The 16,038-nt window shown below is 38.3% G+C and overlaps 3 protein-coding genes across 3 annotated transcripts in view; all 3 read left to right on the top strand.

Annotated features, from left to right (window-relative positions):
• kif19 (kinesin family member 19) overlaps positions 1-2,821 on the top strand; it is a 44,498-nt gene extending 41,677 nt beyond the window's left edge. The window contains exons 18-20 of the mRNA XM_028030121.1: positions 956-1,344; positions 1,556-1,727; positions 1,810-2,821. Of these exons, the coding sequence (XP_027885922.1) occupies positions 956-1,344; positions 1,556-1,727; positions 1,810-1,937 (689 nt within the window). The 3' untranslated portion in view covers positions 1,938-2,821. The remainder of the gene's footprint in view (positions 1-955; positions 1,345-1,555; positions 1,728-1,809) is intronic.
• A 623-nt stretch (positions 2,822-3,444) lies between these two features.
• Positions 3,445-8,626, top strand: LOC114152287 (uncharacterized). Its single transcript, XM_028030125.1, has 5 exons — positions 3,445-3,581; positions 4,633-5,278; positions 5,425-5,625; positions 6,006-6,135; positions 6,217-8,626. Exons 2-5 carry the CDS (start codon positions 4,882-4,884, stop codon positions 6,686-6,688), a joined length of 1,200 nt encoding a protein of 399 aa, XP_027885926.1. The 5' UTR covers positions 3,445-3,581; positions 4,633-4,881; the 3' UTR covers positions 6,689-8,626.
• Positions 8,627-8,714: 88 nt separating this feature from the next.
• LOC114152288 (rap1 GTPase-GDP dissociation stimulator 1) lies at positions 8,715-15,108 on the top strand. The gene is made up of 5 exons (XM_028030126.1): positions 8,715-9,711; positions 12,105-12,212; positions 12,792-12,914; positions 13,027-13,152; positions 13,549-15,108. Exons 1-5 carry the CDS (start codon positions 9,618-9,620, stop codon positions 14,019-14,021), a joined length of 924 nt encoding a protein of 307 aa, XP_027885927.1. The 5' UTR covers positions 8,715-9,617; the 3' UTR covers positions 14,022-15,108.
• Positions 15,109-16,038: the final 930 nt, after the last annotated feature.

The raw sequence follows: 16,038 nt of genomic DNA, 5'->3' as shown, positions 1-16,038 counted from the left end.
TATTCATTATGAACTTGTTAATACCTACAGAGAAGCTTTTTGTTTGTTTGTTTGTTTTCATTAAAGTACTTCCAGTGATTGTTCTGTGAAAACACAGCATGAAACATTTATCCCAACAATCCCTCAAGTCCAGCTGTTCTGTTCTTAGATAACAGCGTGGGGAGACAAATTAGCTACATGAGTCACGTCATTTATTTTAGTGTCCCAAACAGCAAGCAAATGTCTTCACATCACATGCACAACATATAAATAGAAGGTGAAGATTGTGAATGCAACACAAACCTACTTAACCATCTGCCTTCGGAAATTAACAAATGGACAAGAGTCTACTTTTCTTTATTTTAATCTTGGTTTGAATCTAGCAGTTTTGGGAAGACCTCAGAGGTTTGGTAGAGAACATTAGAGGACAAACAGCATCATAAAGACCTAGAAACAATTTCAGGGCTGAGCAGGAGAAAAACTTCAAATATTAATACATTAGGTAGCTAGTAGTTGGGGATTTAACAAAATTGATTAGAAGAAAGCTTCCATTAAACATATGAAAGGAAGTTCTCTGGTCACCAAAATAACACATTTTGTCTTGGATATTAAACGGTATGGATGATGGAAAACTAACACCCTGAAGACACCATAAAAACATGGTGAGGCTGTGGTGATTCTTCTTCTCTGCATTTATGGATTTCTTTGTGTTGCTGTATCATAAAATCTAAGATATATTGTTGTAATGTGACAAATTATGAAACAGTGCAGTGCAATCATCCAACCAAGAGACAAGTTAATGCATCACTATGTCCTCAGGGTTTGGTAATTCCTTTGCTAAGATGCAGAAAATAGCCTCCCGGGCACAAATTATATTTTATATCTTAAACCAAAGCCAAGCAGAAGAAATTTTATATGAATCATTCCTTTACTTTTATCCCTCACCTAAAATATTTCTTTTACCATGTCTGCACAGAACGGCAGCAGATCCTTAAAGGGGTTCAGAACATTGTGGTAAAAGCAGCCCGTCGACGTTCCAAAGCCCTGGAGGTGGATGTCCTTCGGTTACCTGCTGCCCCCTCTCCCCTAGACCACAAAAAGCAGAAAAGCAACCTCTCTTTAATCGAGGGGCCCCCTAGAGGTCTACCCTTGCGGCGCGGCAGGCAGCCAAGCCCTGAACTGAGACACGCCACCTCTGATGATAACTTGTCCAGCAGCACAGGGGAGGGACCAGGCCTGCATGTGACCTGGACACGTCCTCGCAACCACCATGTTACCAACAAGAACCAAACACCTCGCGAGGTGGACTTTGAGGCCCGTCGCAAGAAAAGACGCTCAAGATCTTTTGAGGTCACTGGTCAAGCAGTAAGTCATTTTAATTTGTTATTAAATGTTGTGAGGTGTTAAATATTTTGAAAGTTATAGACAAAGGTGCTATGTCCACCTTTGTCATCACTTCTGCATCAGCTTTGACAGTTCTTGTCACATGGCAGTTTGTTTGGCTGAGAACCATCGATGCTCTGGTATCTAATTTGTTGCTTCAGTCCTAACAATTCCTCACTTCTCTCTCATGCAGCTGCCTCAGACCAAAGCCATCAAAGCTCAGAGGTTTCGGCCTCTGGACAGCACATCGGACCCTCATCTTCATATTAACGGCCAACCCCAGGCCCCTATGGTGCGTCCACAGTACAGAGGGGTCCCTCCTATCGCCAAAGTCAGGCCTCACCACAGCAATCACACACATACAGGTGAGCAGTTATCTTTGTTAGTGGATAGAAAGTGACATTCTTTATGGTTCAATCTCTTTATTTTATTCATTTGTCTCCATAGGAACAATTGCTGAGTCCTCCACAGCAAGCATTAATAACCTGAAGAGAGGACCCCAGCTCCGGCAGCCCCACCCTCTTCTCTATGTCACCACCACAGGCACCGGGGCCCAGCGCACTCGCAGACACTGAGCCCAACACTAGCACTCACAGCCACACCAGCTGAGCCTGAAACTCAGAGTTAGGGACTAGATGAAAAACTACGACAGAAAAGGACAAGCAGTAAGCAGACAAAGGCTGGCTGTCTTAACACAGGTGCTGTCTTTTACTTGCACCATGTATGAGGCCACTCTAAGATCCACTTACCTGAAGACACCACAGATTTGTATATTTACAGTGCCCATTCTGTCCTGTGCAGTGTCTTCACTTTAGTCCGCTGCTGTGCTGAATAACTTGTGTTTTGGTGAAGTTGCGAAGATGTGAAGCTCACTGTGAACGCAACTCAGCTGTTTGTTGTGACTGTTTCTGTTTATATATATATATGTGTGTGTGTGTATGTATTTTCGGTCTTTGTTATGAAAACCTTAAACAAAACAACAAATCTAAGACACTCTAAGCTCAGCTTAAGGATGTAAATATAGTCTGACTTCATGTATCAAAACAATGCAGAGAAAGTTCTCACATGCATCCCAATGTCAGTGTTCTACTACACTGAGCTATGCTCTACTGGTAAAATGTATTCATTATTTTTTGTTCTTGTCAGACTGAAGCGCTGATATTTGTGGAGAAAAACTAAATGTGTGTATTTTGTGGATTCTATATCCTTTCCCCACACCTGAGGTCTCTGCCTTTTAAACCAAATATTTCCTTATTGCATATCATGTTTGTATAAATGCATACCCTGGCATCACAAGATGTTTTGTTTTCCAGATTAGTTGGTTCAGCTTTTAATTAACTGTTCAACAAATGCCTTTTTCTTTTACGATATTGACAGTTTTCATATGTGTTCCTTTCTATTCTTTTTTTTTTTGTACATTTTTTTATTTGTACCTAAATAAAATTGACTGAATTGTGTACTTTTGATCTACTGCCTCTTGGCTTATTTGATATTTTATAGGAATGATGGAAATGTGAGTTTTGACATTTAAGAATTTGGGAAGACGAGATGATTATGTCACAGCTTTGTAAGTCTTTGCTCAGTTAAACATAGGCAGACCTATGAACCTGGTCACATTTCAGAAGAATAAGAATGAAATTGTGTCAACTTGTATATCTCACTGCCATGTTCTAACATGTCCACTAGATGGCGGAGTGGCATTTTTAGAGGAAAAGCATTTAATTTTAAGGCTTATGCACCGATGTATTTTAACTTAAGAAATTTCCGTTTGATGCCTCATTTGGTATGTTGTTGGAAATATGCATCCCTGTAACAATAGAAACAAAATACACACACGAAATGAAATTGAAAGCAATATTAGCCTGTAACACATTTTCATTTTTTTTTAAGACTGATAGGTTTTATAAAAAATGAGAAAGGCAGATTTAGTTCTCAAAATTACTCCAAAATATTGCATGTTTGTCTAAAAGTGCATTTTAGGACTACCGCCTGGTCGCATCTACCAACGTTAGTCTTGTCCAATAAAAAACGCTTACAGCTTGATCGATCGGTGAGTTGACCAATCAGAGCTTAGATTCCCGTCTCGGACGATAGTGCACGTATGGCTGATTTGCAACCCGCTGAAGCAACAGTGGAGAAGAAGAGAAAATGTCGCTGACTTCAACTCGGACCGTTCTAGGATCAGTGGCCTCTTAGGGAAAAAAACAGACGCTAGTTCGGTGAGTAGCGCCATCGTCATCAGTCACAACTTAAATTAGGATGCCTGCGTATCTGGAAGTCAACACGGACAGTAGTTTTTCTCTGCCGATTTAGGTCATTTTCCTTTTGACGTTTGACAGCGACCGAAACAGACGAAAACAGCAACAGTAGCGGCTGGCGGCCATGATGGCTGTTTGGAACATTGGATGCGGCGGTTTTATTCACATTTGCGGAGTGGTTAGCTTACAGTTAGTTAGCACGGCGAAAACATTAAATTGTGGCTTAAACAGTCACATAAAACAATTAGGCTACCTTTAAACGCGAAATTATACGTTTCTATGGATTTTAATAGTTTGTTATTTTTAAGTTTAACCCACGTTTTAAAAAAAATCTGTAAACATTTGTAGAGAATTTCATTTTTAAGCCCAAAAATACAGTTTTCGCCCTTTTTTGTTCGGTCGGTTCATTGAGGAGCTCAGCTCTAATATAATCGGCATGCACTGATAGTCTGATTTTTGCACTTTCCTCTTTATTTGTCGTGACGCTTCGCCTGTTGCTCTGTAGTTTCACATGTACTAATGAGAGAAAAAAAAATAGAGAAATTGCCACAAACTAATTTAACTAAGTTATTAAGTATATCTTAATATAAATTAGGTGGATTTGTAAGGTTTTCCCATTTTAAGACAGATATTTCCTTATTCATCACATCAAAACTTGTTGCAATCTTTTTTGATTAGCAAACTACAATGTATACCAGGTTAATGCATTTACAAATAGTGTTGTGAAGAAGTTTAAAACACTATTACGTTATAAATCAATACATATCTGTGAAAAGGGATGTTTACATCCTGTTACACTGAGCATGAGCTATTGTACACAGAACAATTGGGAAAAATGTTGCGTTTCTAAATGTGCAAAGCTGGTAGAAAGATGTAATATGCTCAGTGCTTTTTCCCTGTCATTATTTTTATCTAAACATTTGCTTCAGATTTGCACAATGATTATCAGTTCAATCCACTCCTGAGTCCAGATAAAAAACAGTCTCTAATCAGGTTTTATTTTCTCTTTCAGAATAAATCTTCTGCTGTGATGTCAGGAGTAGTTCCAAGTATCAATAAAAATAATACGTATTGTAAATGAGAGGTATTTTCTTGATAAAAACAAAAAGAACTGTTCCCTCTTTTTTCTTTTAGCTATCGTTATCAGTATTAAAACTGTAGTAAGATTATGTATCCAGGACTTCAAGATAAACCTGAGCTAGTACTTATACCCTCTTATTTTACTCCTTCTGCTTGAAAAGACAGATTTTTTTGTGAAAATATGGACCCTGCTTCCAGGATGGTGGGTCTGGATCCCCAAGCAAACATGGTTTTCACAGTTGTAAAGCCAGTTATGAGCATCTTTCAGGTATCCCCAGAGCAGGGCAGCAACATATCTCAAAGTGGCATGGGCATGCAAAGTTTATCTGAAAATCCATTAGTCCTCCCTCAGCAGGCACAAGGTCAGGCTCAGTTAGATCAGAACCATTTGGAAATGCACAGCACTCAGCCTCATGTTCAGCCACAAATGCAGGCTACTACCCAGCACCATGGGGAAGAGGTCCCCCAACACCAGGAGGTGTCAGCAAACTCAAGCACAAACTCTGAGTCTAATACCGAGATGCCCTTTGCAGAAGTGTCTTCTCTCCTGGATCCCAACATGAAAGGATCCAAAGCTCGTAAGTGACCATCAGTGAAAGTTTTGGTCTTCCTTCTCTTTGCCTAGTTTATTCAGGATTTATGTATGCAGTTTGCATAAATTCGGTTTTCAAATTCCCAGCCCTGCTGTGCTGATTTGTCTCAATCTGTCTGACTTCATTCTCAGGAAAATATCTCATCTCATATGATGAAATTAAAAGACGCCTGCAGGCCCCAGAGAAGATGTCCCTGCGGTCTCTGGCAGCATACACTCGGGTCAGCAGAGGCCCAGCCAGCAAGAAAACACTTCTGGAGTCACTGAATGTCCTTGGCCTCATGCCCAGCACAACCACCGCAGTATCCTCCTCCTTCTCCAAGCTCACTGAAGGTGACAGATGTGCTTTTAATAAAGAGCAGCATATACAAACTAAGGATATGTAGCAAATCCAAAAAAGAAGTGTTCAGAGATGCTTTCTGTCCAGTCTGAGTGAGCTTGAGCAATTTTGCAAAGATTTAGGGGCAAAAACTCCAGTTTCTGGATGTGAAAAGCTAGTGGAGACATGCTTCAAAATACGTGAAACTGTTTCTGTAGCTAAAGACGATTTTATTCTGTGTTGATCCAGGAAAGCTGAATACAAATGCACACCTGGCATTCGCTACATAATGTTTCAGTTATAGAGATTGAAGTCTGTGGTTATAATGTGACACATGAAAAAGTTTATTTGACAAGTTGGATGTTAAAATAACTTTTTGTTGTTTTATTTTCAGGTGACACCAGAGCTCTGTGTGAAGATATGAAAGATTTTTCCCATGATTACATTGACTACAGTAACATGGCTAAACAACTCATCCCTGAGATGAACACAGTTCAACACTGGTCCAAAATTATTGAAACAAAGTATGAATGTGCTTACGATTGATCAAAATTAGCGTGATTATGAGAGTCATGTCAGTGTAACACTTCGCCTCTTTCCCACAGGAACCATCTTGAGGACATGAGAAAATGTTTCAAGGACCCAGTAAACAGCGGTGCATTTGACAACGTCACTCATGGCCTTGGTCTTGGAATGTTGGACGTTGCATTAGACATGATCGTCATGGTAATCGATCAGCAGATCCGCATCCTGTCTGGTGCAGCGGCGTCAGACCCCCTTGACTCGGGTCTGCCGTCTCGTCGCATTCGCAGGCGCCAACGCAAACTGCGTTCGTCCGACAACGAGAAATCTCGCAATATTTGTGGGGGGATGAGGGAGCAGGGGAAGATCGTTTTAAAAAGCAAGGGACAAGCCAGAGACAGGAAGAAGATAAGGATGGAGTCAGGAAACTCTGAAGTTGTTGTGTCCCACGCGGAGCAGAGCAAGCCGGATAATGTTCAGAATAATGTCCTCACCCTGGTCTCTGTGGGTTATGAAACTGTCTCTAGTGGTATGAATGCAGCTGGAACTGTTTGACGCCTGCTAAAATCGCTAATTCACACAGCTAATCTAGGACAAAACACCAGCTAGACCAAACCACTTAAACTCCAATGAAGAAAACAAGTGCTCAGTCACACCCTGATTCATCTTTTACTATTTTCAGACACTTAAACTCTTTTCAAAAACCAGATGACATATTGAGGCTTCTAGACATTACTCCCATTTTTCTCAACTTTCTCCATGGCTATTTTCTGCTTATTAGTAGAATATCTGAAAATCACTGGAGAGTAGATTGATTTTGATATAGAAGGATTAGTTAGTTTGCAGTGGCTGAGTGAAAAGCATAGATATACAGGTGTGTCATTAATTACTGGAAAGTTAATTTATTTCATCATATTCATTCAAAAATAGACACCTATGTAAAAGTCTTACATGCAGTGATGCATTTCAAACATTTATTTCTATTATTTTTGATGATTATTGAAAACCAAAATTATTTTCGTTGGAAAATTAGAACATTTCCTTGGAAAACAAGAATTCAAAGGCTTTGTTTTGTGTCTGCCATGCAAGCGTCGAGTGAGATACTTTTCTCTATGATTTTGTAGGCCTTAACATAACTTTCATGTATTGAAAATCATTTTTATTTTCGCTCACCTAATTCTGAGAGACTAAATTTTATAGTTTCATTGCCTGAAAGCCACAATGTTTGGGATATTTACGTAAATACGTACTTAAAATCCACCTGAAATAAATGAACTTGTCATTGAACTTCTTCAGATGCACCTGTGTAGCAGCATTAAATGTTAGTAGAAAGTCACATGATTAATTAATCTCATGAGAGATGAGTGGAAAGCTGTGTATTAGTAACAAGGTATATAGTAGCTTTGTCAAAGAAGGTAATAAGTGGCTGAACCAGCCACTGATTGGCTTTGTGTACCATTAATGAGATTTTCCTCTTAGACTTTGATTGTATGAATGTTTGTAGGGAAGCATTGTTCAGGGTGTTACTGACCAATACTGACTTATGGTTTCCTATGAGGTTGGAGCTGCTGATTTATTTATTTTAATTTTTTTTTTTTTTTTGGGATAAGTACTTTCACTAGTATTAATTCACCTAATTTGTTTCCATTCAACAACTGTACATACTAAACACTGATTATGAAATAACTAAAAATAGTCCAAAGGTTATTAAAAGAGAAGTTTTGAATCTGAAAGAAACTAAACGAGTTGCCTCTTATCCCTATTTATTCATTCAGGCATTGGCCTTTATCTGCATTTAGAGATTACAAAATTGGCATTTAATAAAAACGGAATTGTATCTGAGCAGCTGATCACTGGTCAGAGCCAATCCAGGGCTTTTATTTCTTTTTTCCACCTTATTTGGCTGTTTGACCAATTAAACCAGTAAACCTTTGTTTGGGATATAAATTAATTTGTTTAGTCTTAGTTAAAACAGGGCTGGTGACTCTTATTCTTCACCTGTCTTTTCCCCTGGGTATTGTGCAAAACTCTGGGAAAGCTGGTTGTAATAGCACATATTTCCTTTTTTGATTATTCAGGTATATAAAGAGTGTACAGAAGAAGAAGAACTCACTCTTTCACAGTTCTGTAAATAATCCAAAGATTCAAACCATGCAGTGTAGGATTTGGAAAAACCTACTATAGTTGTATGATTGGTTGTCTTGGTTTAACTGTTTTTACATAGTAACATATTATTTAAAGCCAGTAAGGCAATTTCAGAGAAGTCGAACATGTAAGTGAGTTATTTTCTCTTTGGTGAGTTTTAAGTGAGTAAAATTGTTCTTTTATGTTATGATTTCAGTACAACTCATCTGAATGTGTGCTGGCTTGAAAATTGCCAGAGATAAAAAGATTTATATGTTTGCTCTACATCTTTATTTATTATCTAGATTATTAGTTTCTCAGTGGTGTTATATATCATTTTTCAGCTTTGAATAAAAATGAAGAACTTTATTTGCTACCATGTTTTTTTATTCTTAACTTGGTGAGATGAGAGGAGAGGCTTAGTTTAGTTAGTTTAAGCTTGTGCTTGAACATTGGGAACCTTTGGACTTTTACTATTCTATCCAGGTATAGATAAATGCGGAAAAATATTTTAACTTTTTTTCCTATCCCATTATGTAAAAGATCGATCTATACCTCTGACTATTTCCTCTAGCAATCCTTCCATTTGCTCATCTGTCATTTAGTTTGTCTGTTATCCAATCATCCATCAACTGTTTATTCACCCTCTATCCACCAATCCGTCTCTGCAGGTTGCAGATTTAAAAATTATTGAGTGTTGCGAAATATGTCCCATTAAACTCATAATGAATGGTTCTTCTTATGAAAACAGTTAGTAAATATGAATTAGAAAATTTTAGAAACTGTCTTGTGATGATGAATTAGAGAAAGAGGTCAAGGGGATATTACATTCAAGCAGTTTAAAGACTACTAATCTGGAAGTGTTCCACCTAACAATCCACCTGTGTAGAAAAACATGCCAGATCCCCGTCTGTCCGTGTTTTGGCTCAAATGTTCTAGAAGCTGAAAGGCATTATGTGAGATTGTGGGGCAGTAGGAATAAACTCGGCAGAGTCAGCCAAGTGCTAATACCTTAACAGTGCACACACTCACAGAGGCTGCATGAGAGCGCAGGTTTAGTGAGGATTTGCTCTGTATTAATCCTGACAGGGAACAGAGAGCCAGCTGGAGCGTACAGGGAAGAGGCAGAGCAGGCACAAAACAAAAATAAAAGTATTTGGGCTGAAAGATGCTGGAAGAAAGTATGGATGGAGTGTACCTGTGAGATAAAAGTTAAGCTTAGGTTCTTGTGAATGTCCTCAAAGCAACAAGTAATTACTCCAGGGGATATTGGTAGAAGGAAACTCAGACAAACAGTCACAATATGTCAGTCTGAGAAAGTTTCATCACCAGAACTTCAGAGACGGCAGGACGGAGTAACATGGGGCACCCTAATGTGCCACTTTCCTATAAACAAGCTCGGGCTCACAGGAATAAACACATATCCAGCCGGCTGCAACCCTACACACCAAACGGTGAGTGGAACATTGTTGGAATGCAATGTTTTTATTATGTCCACTTTGCTGCATGTTGAGTCTTGATGTTAGCTCTGACTTGTGCATGCCTGTGATATACTCTGTAATATGACTTTATAATGTGCCTCACATGAACACAGCTGGACATTTTAATCTGACTACTTGGCAAGCATGGGGTGTGTTTAAAATAACAGCAGTGTGGAGTTAAATGAGTGAGGTCATCCATTCTGTGTAGTTGTCTAAACTGGTTTTTGAAAATGGAAACTGAAATCAACGAAATGTGGAATTAAACAAAAATCTATCACCCTGATGTTTTGAAGAATAGTCTCAGTAAATAATCAGCTACAGGATAGTGAAAGATGGCCCAGCGTTACCTCTGAGGATGGTTACAGTTAGAAAAGAGCTGTTTGAAGCCAAGCATTTCAGAAAAGGGTTCTGCAAAGTCCCATTGCTGAAAACACCATAATGAGGCGAAGAGTCAACGATTTAACATGGAACACTGTGCTGAGAACAAATCAGGCAACATTTTATGAAGTGACAAAAATGTGGTTGCTCTTTTTGGATAGGGGCTGTACACAGTTTGCCAGATGATCCCAAACACTAACCTCAAAGTATTTTAGTTCAGGGTGTTTCTCATACTTGTGTCAGCGCTATGTATTGCCTACCAGAGATCATGGATCAGTTTGGATACATAAAAATACCTAAAGAGGTCATGTTTTCTAACACTTAAGACAAAATGTAATTGAAATGAGATTGAGACAAAAACCCCTAAACACCAGTGTGTAAGCTTCATGTTGGTCCCTATCCAGCAAGATCTCCAGATCTTAACAGAAAACACATGGGAAGACATCAGATATAAGCCAAGATCAACAAAACAAGAAATCCAGAGGACTTGGGGAATGTAGTCCAATTGTCCTAGGCTGGAATACCGATTCACAGGCATTGGAAGTTGGTCAACGTCATGCAAAACAAAGGCGAAGTAAACCTCAAAACTATTAGTTGTCTGTTTCACAGGAAACGCAATTCCTTTGTCAATGTTTGAGTTCATAAAAGAGAATTGATGCTTCTATTTTAACAACTCAATGTAATCTCCCTCACTTTTGTGATTATTTTGTTTTCGTGTTTTGCTATAGAATAGAAAATGGAGTGTCTCTATTGCATCTGCACATTTTGAGCACAGCTGTGTAAATGTAATTATACCTTCAGATTTAAAATATTTTAATGTTTTATTAAATCACGTCATCCTGCGTAATTCACACGGAACTCACTATATAGGAAACAACAACTTACGAAGCAGTTTTTCTCTGGTTTTGCCAATATTAGTTGTTTTCAGGTACAGCAACAATGATAGAAATGTAAAGTGTTTATACTGCCAGATTTTTATGTCTGCATTTCTGAGATGCAGGAGCTTTTAGCCCAACCATTGCATTTCTGGAACAGACCACACACACATTGTGGTCTACTAACAGGTGAACAAATTACACAAATTACTGTTCTAATGCAGTATCTTGCAGATCATTGCATGTGGGGTCACAATTTCATCCATGAAAAATGTCACTCACACAACAAAATAACCAAACTTTCTTTTTCTTGAAGAGAAATACTATTTTAAATGCAGCTGATGCCGGTAGGGTTTCTCTTGTGTAAACTTTGGCCTCCTAGGATCAGCAGAAGCAAAGTGAGGCAGGAAAGCAGTGAAAACATGTCCCTTCTCATGGTTACATTCTGGTTTCAAATTAAGCACTCCAAGCTCTTTATTTTCTATCGATCGATTACATTCCCATTAACGCTTCAAATCTGACATCTGGTTTTATTAATCTCAGAACATGAGTTTTGTTAAGTTAGAAAGAAAAATGTGACAATTTCTGTTTTGATGCATTTAATGAACAGGAAAACAAATCCTAGATAATTAATTCTTTGTGCTTTCAAACATAAAAAAGCAAGACAAATTTTGCTAACCTGACTTATTGGTACTGCTTGAGCCTTAAAATCTATATCTAATGTAGTAAAAGTCAGACTGGCTAATAGTTGTCAGGCTAAGCTGGAGAACTCTGCTTTTTAGCTGCATTTTGGCTGTTTGCTGGTTAACGCTCTCGTCTCAGGCCTGTCAGTTCAGATGAATAGCCCTGTCCTGGTAATCATATTATAGCTTTTGAATTTAATGCTACAAATTCTGAAAAGTTTTAAGGGTTATGGATGCCTTTGCAAATGTTTAAAAGTGTTTTTCTAAACCACTTTAGACAGCTGTGGTGTTTTGCCCTATGTATGTCACAATGAGCACCTTGATAGTTTAAATGATTGCTTCCACTCAGCTTGGTTTTTTTTTATTGCTATTATTATTTGTGGGTCATTTGCATGAGTCCTAATTTTTGTATTACACACTGTCTCCGCAGATAATTTGAACAATGCACTGGGTGCAATCAGGGTTCTAGGTGTGGAGCTGATTGAAGATGAACTCAAACCTCATTTGATCACAGTGCTGGCAAACATTAGGGAGAAAAGTAAGTGGAGATTTTAGAGATTGCATCAGACAAGTAGATAGAAGTGGAATTGTATTGTGTTTTATTTGTTTGTTTGTTTTTTTTATCTCTTTTTTTTTCTTAGGGGATGCAAAATGCAGACTCCTCCAACACAGTTAGTTTTAAATATATGATTCATTCTAAGAGCAAAACAGAATATCCTGGAAAATAGATCTAGCTGCCATGGAAAGAGTAAAACCCAGTCCAAAACAACACTGGCTACTAATAAAGACTGACAGCGTTCGAGCGGATCAGGTCAGGTCAGATCCTGGTCTGTAGGTGAAGTTAAGCTGTATTTATGTCTTGCAGCTTGAGGGCAACAGGATGCAGAGACCATATTCTTAAGTTCTCAGAGTTAGAGACTTAATTCAAGTCAATGTCTTTTAAAGAATAGAAGAATACAGCAACCAGAGATCAATTTGTGTTCTGTTTTTTCTTTTAAAAAAACATTAAGTTATTTATTTTTTTATTCTCTTTTACAGAATTGATTCTACCATGTTGATTAGCTGAATCATTGACATGGATGTTATGGTATTGAATGCATTTTTTGTGTGTGTCCAGAGAAAGGCGCTGCTGAGCAGGTTGTGATCAGTGGGATCCTGCCAATCCTGGCTCTGTCTCTGAGAAGCAGAGGACCTCTCACTCTGTTGACTGCAAAACTGGTGGCTGAGCTTGCCAAGGAATGTAGGTTACTCACACAGATATAGACACTTTTCATTATTTATTACTGAACTTTGTTACTCCCACGTTGAAGTGTTACAGCAAGCCTATTTACTGAGGCTTCTTGTTTCCTCAGCTGTGGTCCGTAAAGGTTTTGGGGATGCAGGTTTGGTTACAGCCCTGCTGTCAGTTCTGACCAGCACAAATGAAGAGCTGCTCATTTATGCAGCAAGAGCCATCTCACGCATGTCTTATGACAGCTGTAAGTCAAGTGAAATAATAACATAACCTACAATTATGAGGTTTTAGTTTTATATCAGTGTTTTGTGAATGCAAGAAACCATTTCTACCAATATTTCAAGCTGTTATCAAAATACAATCTATATAATTCGTCATGAATTCAGATGCTACATGTTTCAGTTATAGTACATTTTAACCTAATTCAGCCAGTAAAACTGAATGCCAAAAGACAGAAATATTTATGGGAAAAGATGATTCTGCACATGGAGAACATCCATCCATCCATCCATCCATCCATCCATCCATCCATCCATCCAGCCAGCCAGCCAGCCAGCCAGCCAGCCAGCCAGCTGCAATTTTTGTTATTATGTTGAATTAATGGGAATTGTGATTATTGTTATTTTTTTGTCATTCTAAGCTAAGCAGCAAGAATTGTTGCTACGCCGAGGTGCGGTGCCACGCCTTGTTGCCATCTTGCTCCGTTTCCCTGATAAAGAGGCTTTGGAGGAGGTGTGCCTCTTGGCTCTCTGTAACCTCAGCGGCATGGCAGTAGCAGAGGAGGCAGGTATGATCTGGGAAAGAGGAGTGCCTGTGAGGCCTGGGGAATGCGTGTTTCATGGTGTTTCTCCTCACACGTGTGGCTTCGCCTCTTCTGTGACGCTGATTCGGGTCTCTCAGTGGGGACCCGGCCAGTACATGGTCAGCATCGAGGACTTCCAGCGCTGCTCCTCCTCCTTCTGGAATCTTCATGGGAACAAACGGGCTGTGCACTGGTTCCCGTTCTTCAGTTTGGGCAGCTGTTCAAATATGTTTAAGGTGATCAAGTTCTCAACCAGGAACATTCCTCGGACAAAGAGTCTGAAGACTCGTGTGTTCCACACTTTCCTGTGAAAGCTTACAAATATGGTGGCCTTACAAATTGGACTACACAACACTGAAGCATCCATCCATCTAAACTACCCTGGATGAGTCACCGCTGAGAGCAGCACCAAACCTATGTTGACTGTCATACTATTAGAAAAAAAAAGGAACTTCATTACTAAACATGGAAGGTGGGAACAACATTTGTGTGTTAACAAAGAGCACCTACATTTTGGTGTTTGTGTGAATTGTTTTTATAAACTAAACCAGAGCTGGAACTTTAGACTTATTTCAACATAACAATTTATAACATTTCCAGTTAAAACCACAAGGTTGTGTTTGGACACCATAAACCCGGACACTGCTGAAGTGCAGCATTGCTATTCCTATAGGTTTTAATTCAATGTTGCTCTTATAAGTTTCAATATTGATTCATAGGCAACAAAAAGTAATTTAAATTCCACATCGCAAGGAAAATAATACCAATCAGCTCCACGCACCTCTGGCAAATGAATGTTTAAGCACCTCGAGTAAATGATTCTTATGGAGATTGCGGTTTTCTAAAAGTAGCTAGTTGCTTCTAATATTCTGACTTATCAATCTCCACGCACATCTGCATTAATGAAAAGACATGTTTTTTATGTATTTTATATTTTGAGAAGAAACAGGAAGTCCTGGTTTACTAATTCAAAGCTCTAAAGTCATGTAAGCAAAGAAATTGCCTCAGTTTTTGTATTTGGAAATGTTAAGAGTGCCCGTAACTGTGGCAAAAAATGTTTTTTTTAAAAGAGTAATTTTTGTTTCTTCAACTGAACAAATGCATTTAACTTAAGACATGGCATGTTTTGCATTGTTCAGTTAACTATTTTGTGCATTTTCCACAGGTCTGATTAGCTAAAGATGGCAAAGTAAGAGCGTATCTAAAAATAGTGCTAAGATTATGTCCATGTTACTAATTTCTTCACAAGTGCTTAAAATATGTAACATCTCTGCATAGCAATGTTCTGCTTGTTTATGATCTATCTATTTTTACCTGTACTTATAACAGTGTAACATATATATACAGGCAGCTCTGGAAAAAATTAAGAGACCACTGCATTTGAAAACCTCGTGATTATTCCACCAAATATTGATTTCTGAACTCTACCTGAGTTAAAACGTTAGTATTGTTGTTTCTAAATAAATATGACCTTGTTTTCTTTGCATTATTGGAAAGCACTGCTTATTTTTTGTTATTGTGACCATTTCTCATTTTCTGAACATTTTTGCTTGGAATTTCCGAGACATGGTGTCAGTATGTAGTTCGTAGAATAAAAGAAAAATGTTCATTTTACTCAAACATATACCTATAAAAAGTTAAATCAGAGAAACTGATCATTTTAAGTGGTCTCTTAATTTTTCCAGAGTTGTATAGGGATTTGTCAATGTTTCAAGTTTCTTGGAACTAGGTTGTGTATTAAAATTGACCACTAGATGGCACACATGAACTGGAAATTGACGTGATAGAAAGTCTATTTGCATCTGTGCTTAAAACTTTGATGATTTACCACTGATAGACAGCATGTTTTGATGTCTGAGTCTAATACAACATCCAATACTTAACTGGTTCCGTTCAAACATAAGAAATCTTGTGATAAATAGTAAATCCCTTTACAAAATAAATGTCTCAAGTACAAATTGCAAGCTTTAGCTTTTCAAGTCTCTCCCACTTGCCTTCATCTAATTACTTCCCTTATTGGTTTCATCCCGCCTCAGGCGTCCAAACACAGGGATGCGTCCTGTAATCAATCCCAACTTTATTACTCCGGGAACCAGTTAAATATTTGATGTCAGATAAAATGAAAATGTGGAATTATTTACAGGTAGAGAGGTCTATGTGCTGTTTAAATACAGCTGGTCCTTGTTGTGCCTCATTTTAGAAAACAAACCAGCATCATCAACAAAAAATGAGGACTTTCAAAAAATATGCAGAAGACAAGTACATTAATATTTCATACTAGAATTTTATTCTCCAACAAAACTTTGAAGCCTTCAAAGAACACATGGA

Source organism: Xiphophorus couchianus, chromosome 10 (genome assembly GCF_001444195.1).
Source record: "Xiphophorus couchianus chromosome 10, X_couchianus-1.0, whole genome shotgun sequence".
NCBI classification, from domain to species: domain Eukaryota; kingdom Metazoa; phylum Chordata; class Actinopteri; order Cyprinodontiformes; family Poeciliidae; genus Xiphophorus; species Xiphophorus couchianus.
The sequence above is the reverse complement of the archived record's forward strand: the minus strand, read 5'-3'. Positions and strand labels throughout refer to the sequence as shown.

What these genes read in the sequence shown, in the direction of transcription:
- LOC114152288 (XM_028030126.1), top strand. Translation starts at nt 9,618, where the DNA reads ATGGGGCACCCTAATGTGCCACTTTCCTATAAACAAGCTCGGGCTCAC. An exon ending in GGCAAACATTAGGGAGAAAA is followed by an intron (nt 12,213 to 12,791) that starts GTAAGTGGAGAT and finishes GTGTGTGTCCAG; the next exon opens with AGAAAGGCGCTGCTGAGCAG. An exon ending in ACGCATGTCTTATGACAGCT is followed by an intron (nt 13,153 to 13,548) that starts GTAAGTCAAGTG and finishes TGTCATTCTAAG; the next exon opens with CTAAGCAGCAAGAATTGTTG.
- LOC114152287 (XM_028030125.1), top strand. Translation starts at nt 4,882, where the DNA reads ATGGACCCTGCTTCCAGGATGGTGGGTCTGGATCCCCAAGCAAACATG. An exon ending in CTTCTCCAAGCTCACTGAAG is followed by an intron (nt 5,626 to 6,005) that starts GTGACAGATGTG and finishes TTTTATTTTCAG; the next exon opens with GTGACACCAGAGCTCTGTGT. An exon ending in TCCAAAATTATTGAAACAAA is followed by an intron (nt 6,136 to 6,216) that starts GTATGAATGTGC and finishes TCTTTCCCACAG; the next exon opens with GAACCATCTTGAGGACATGA.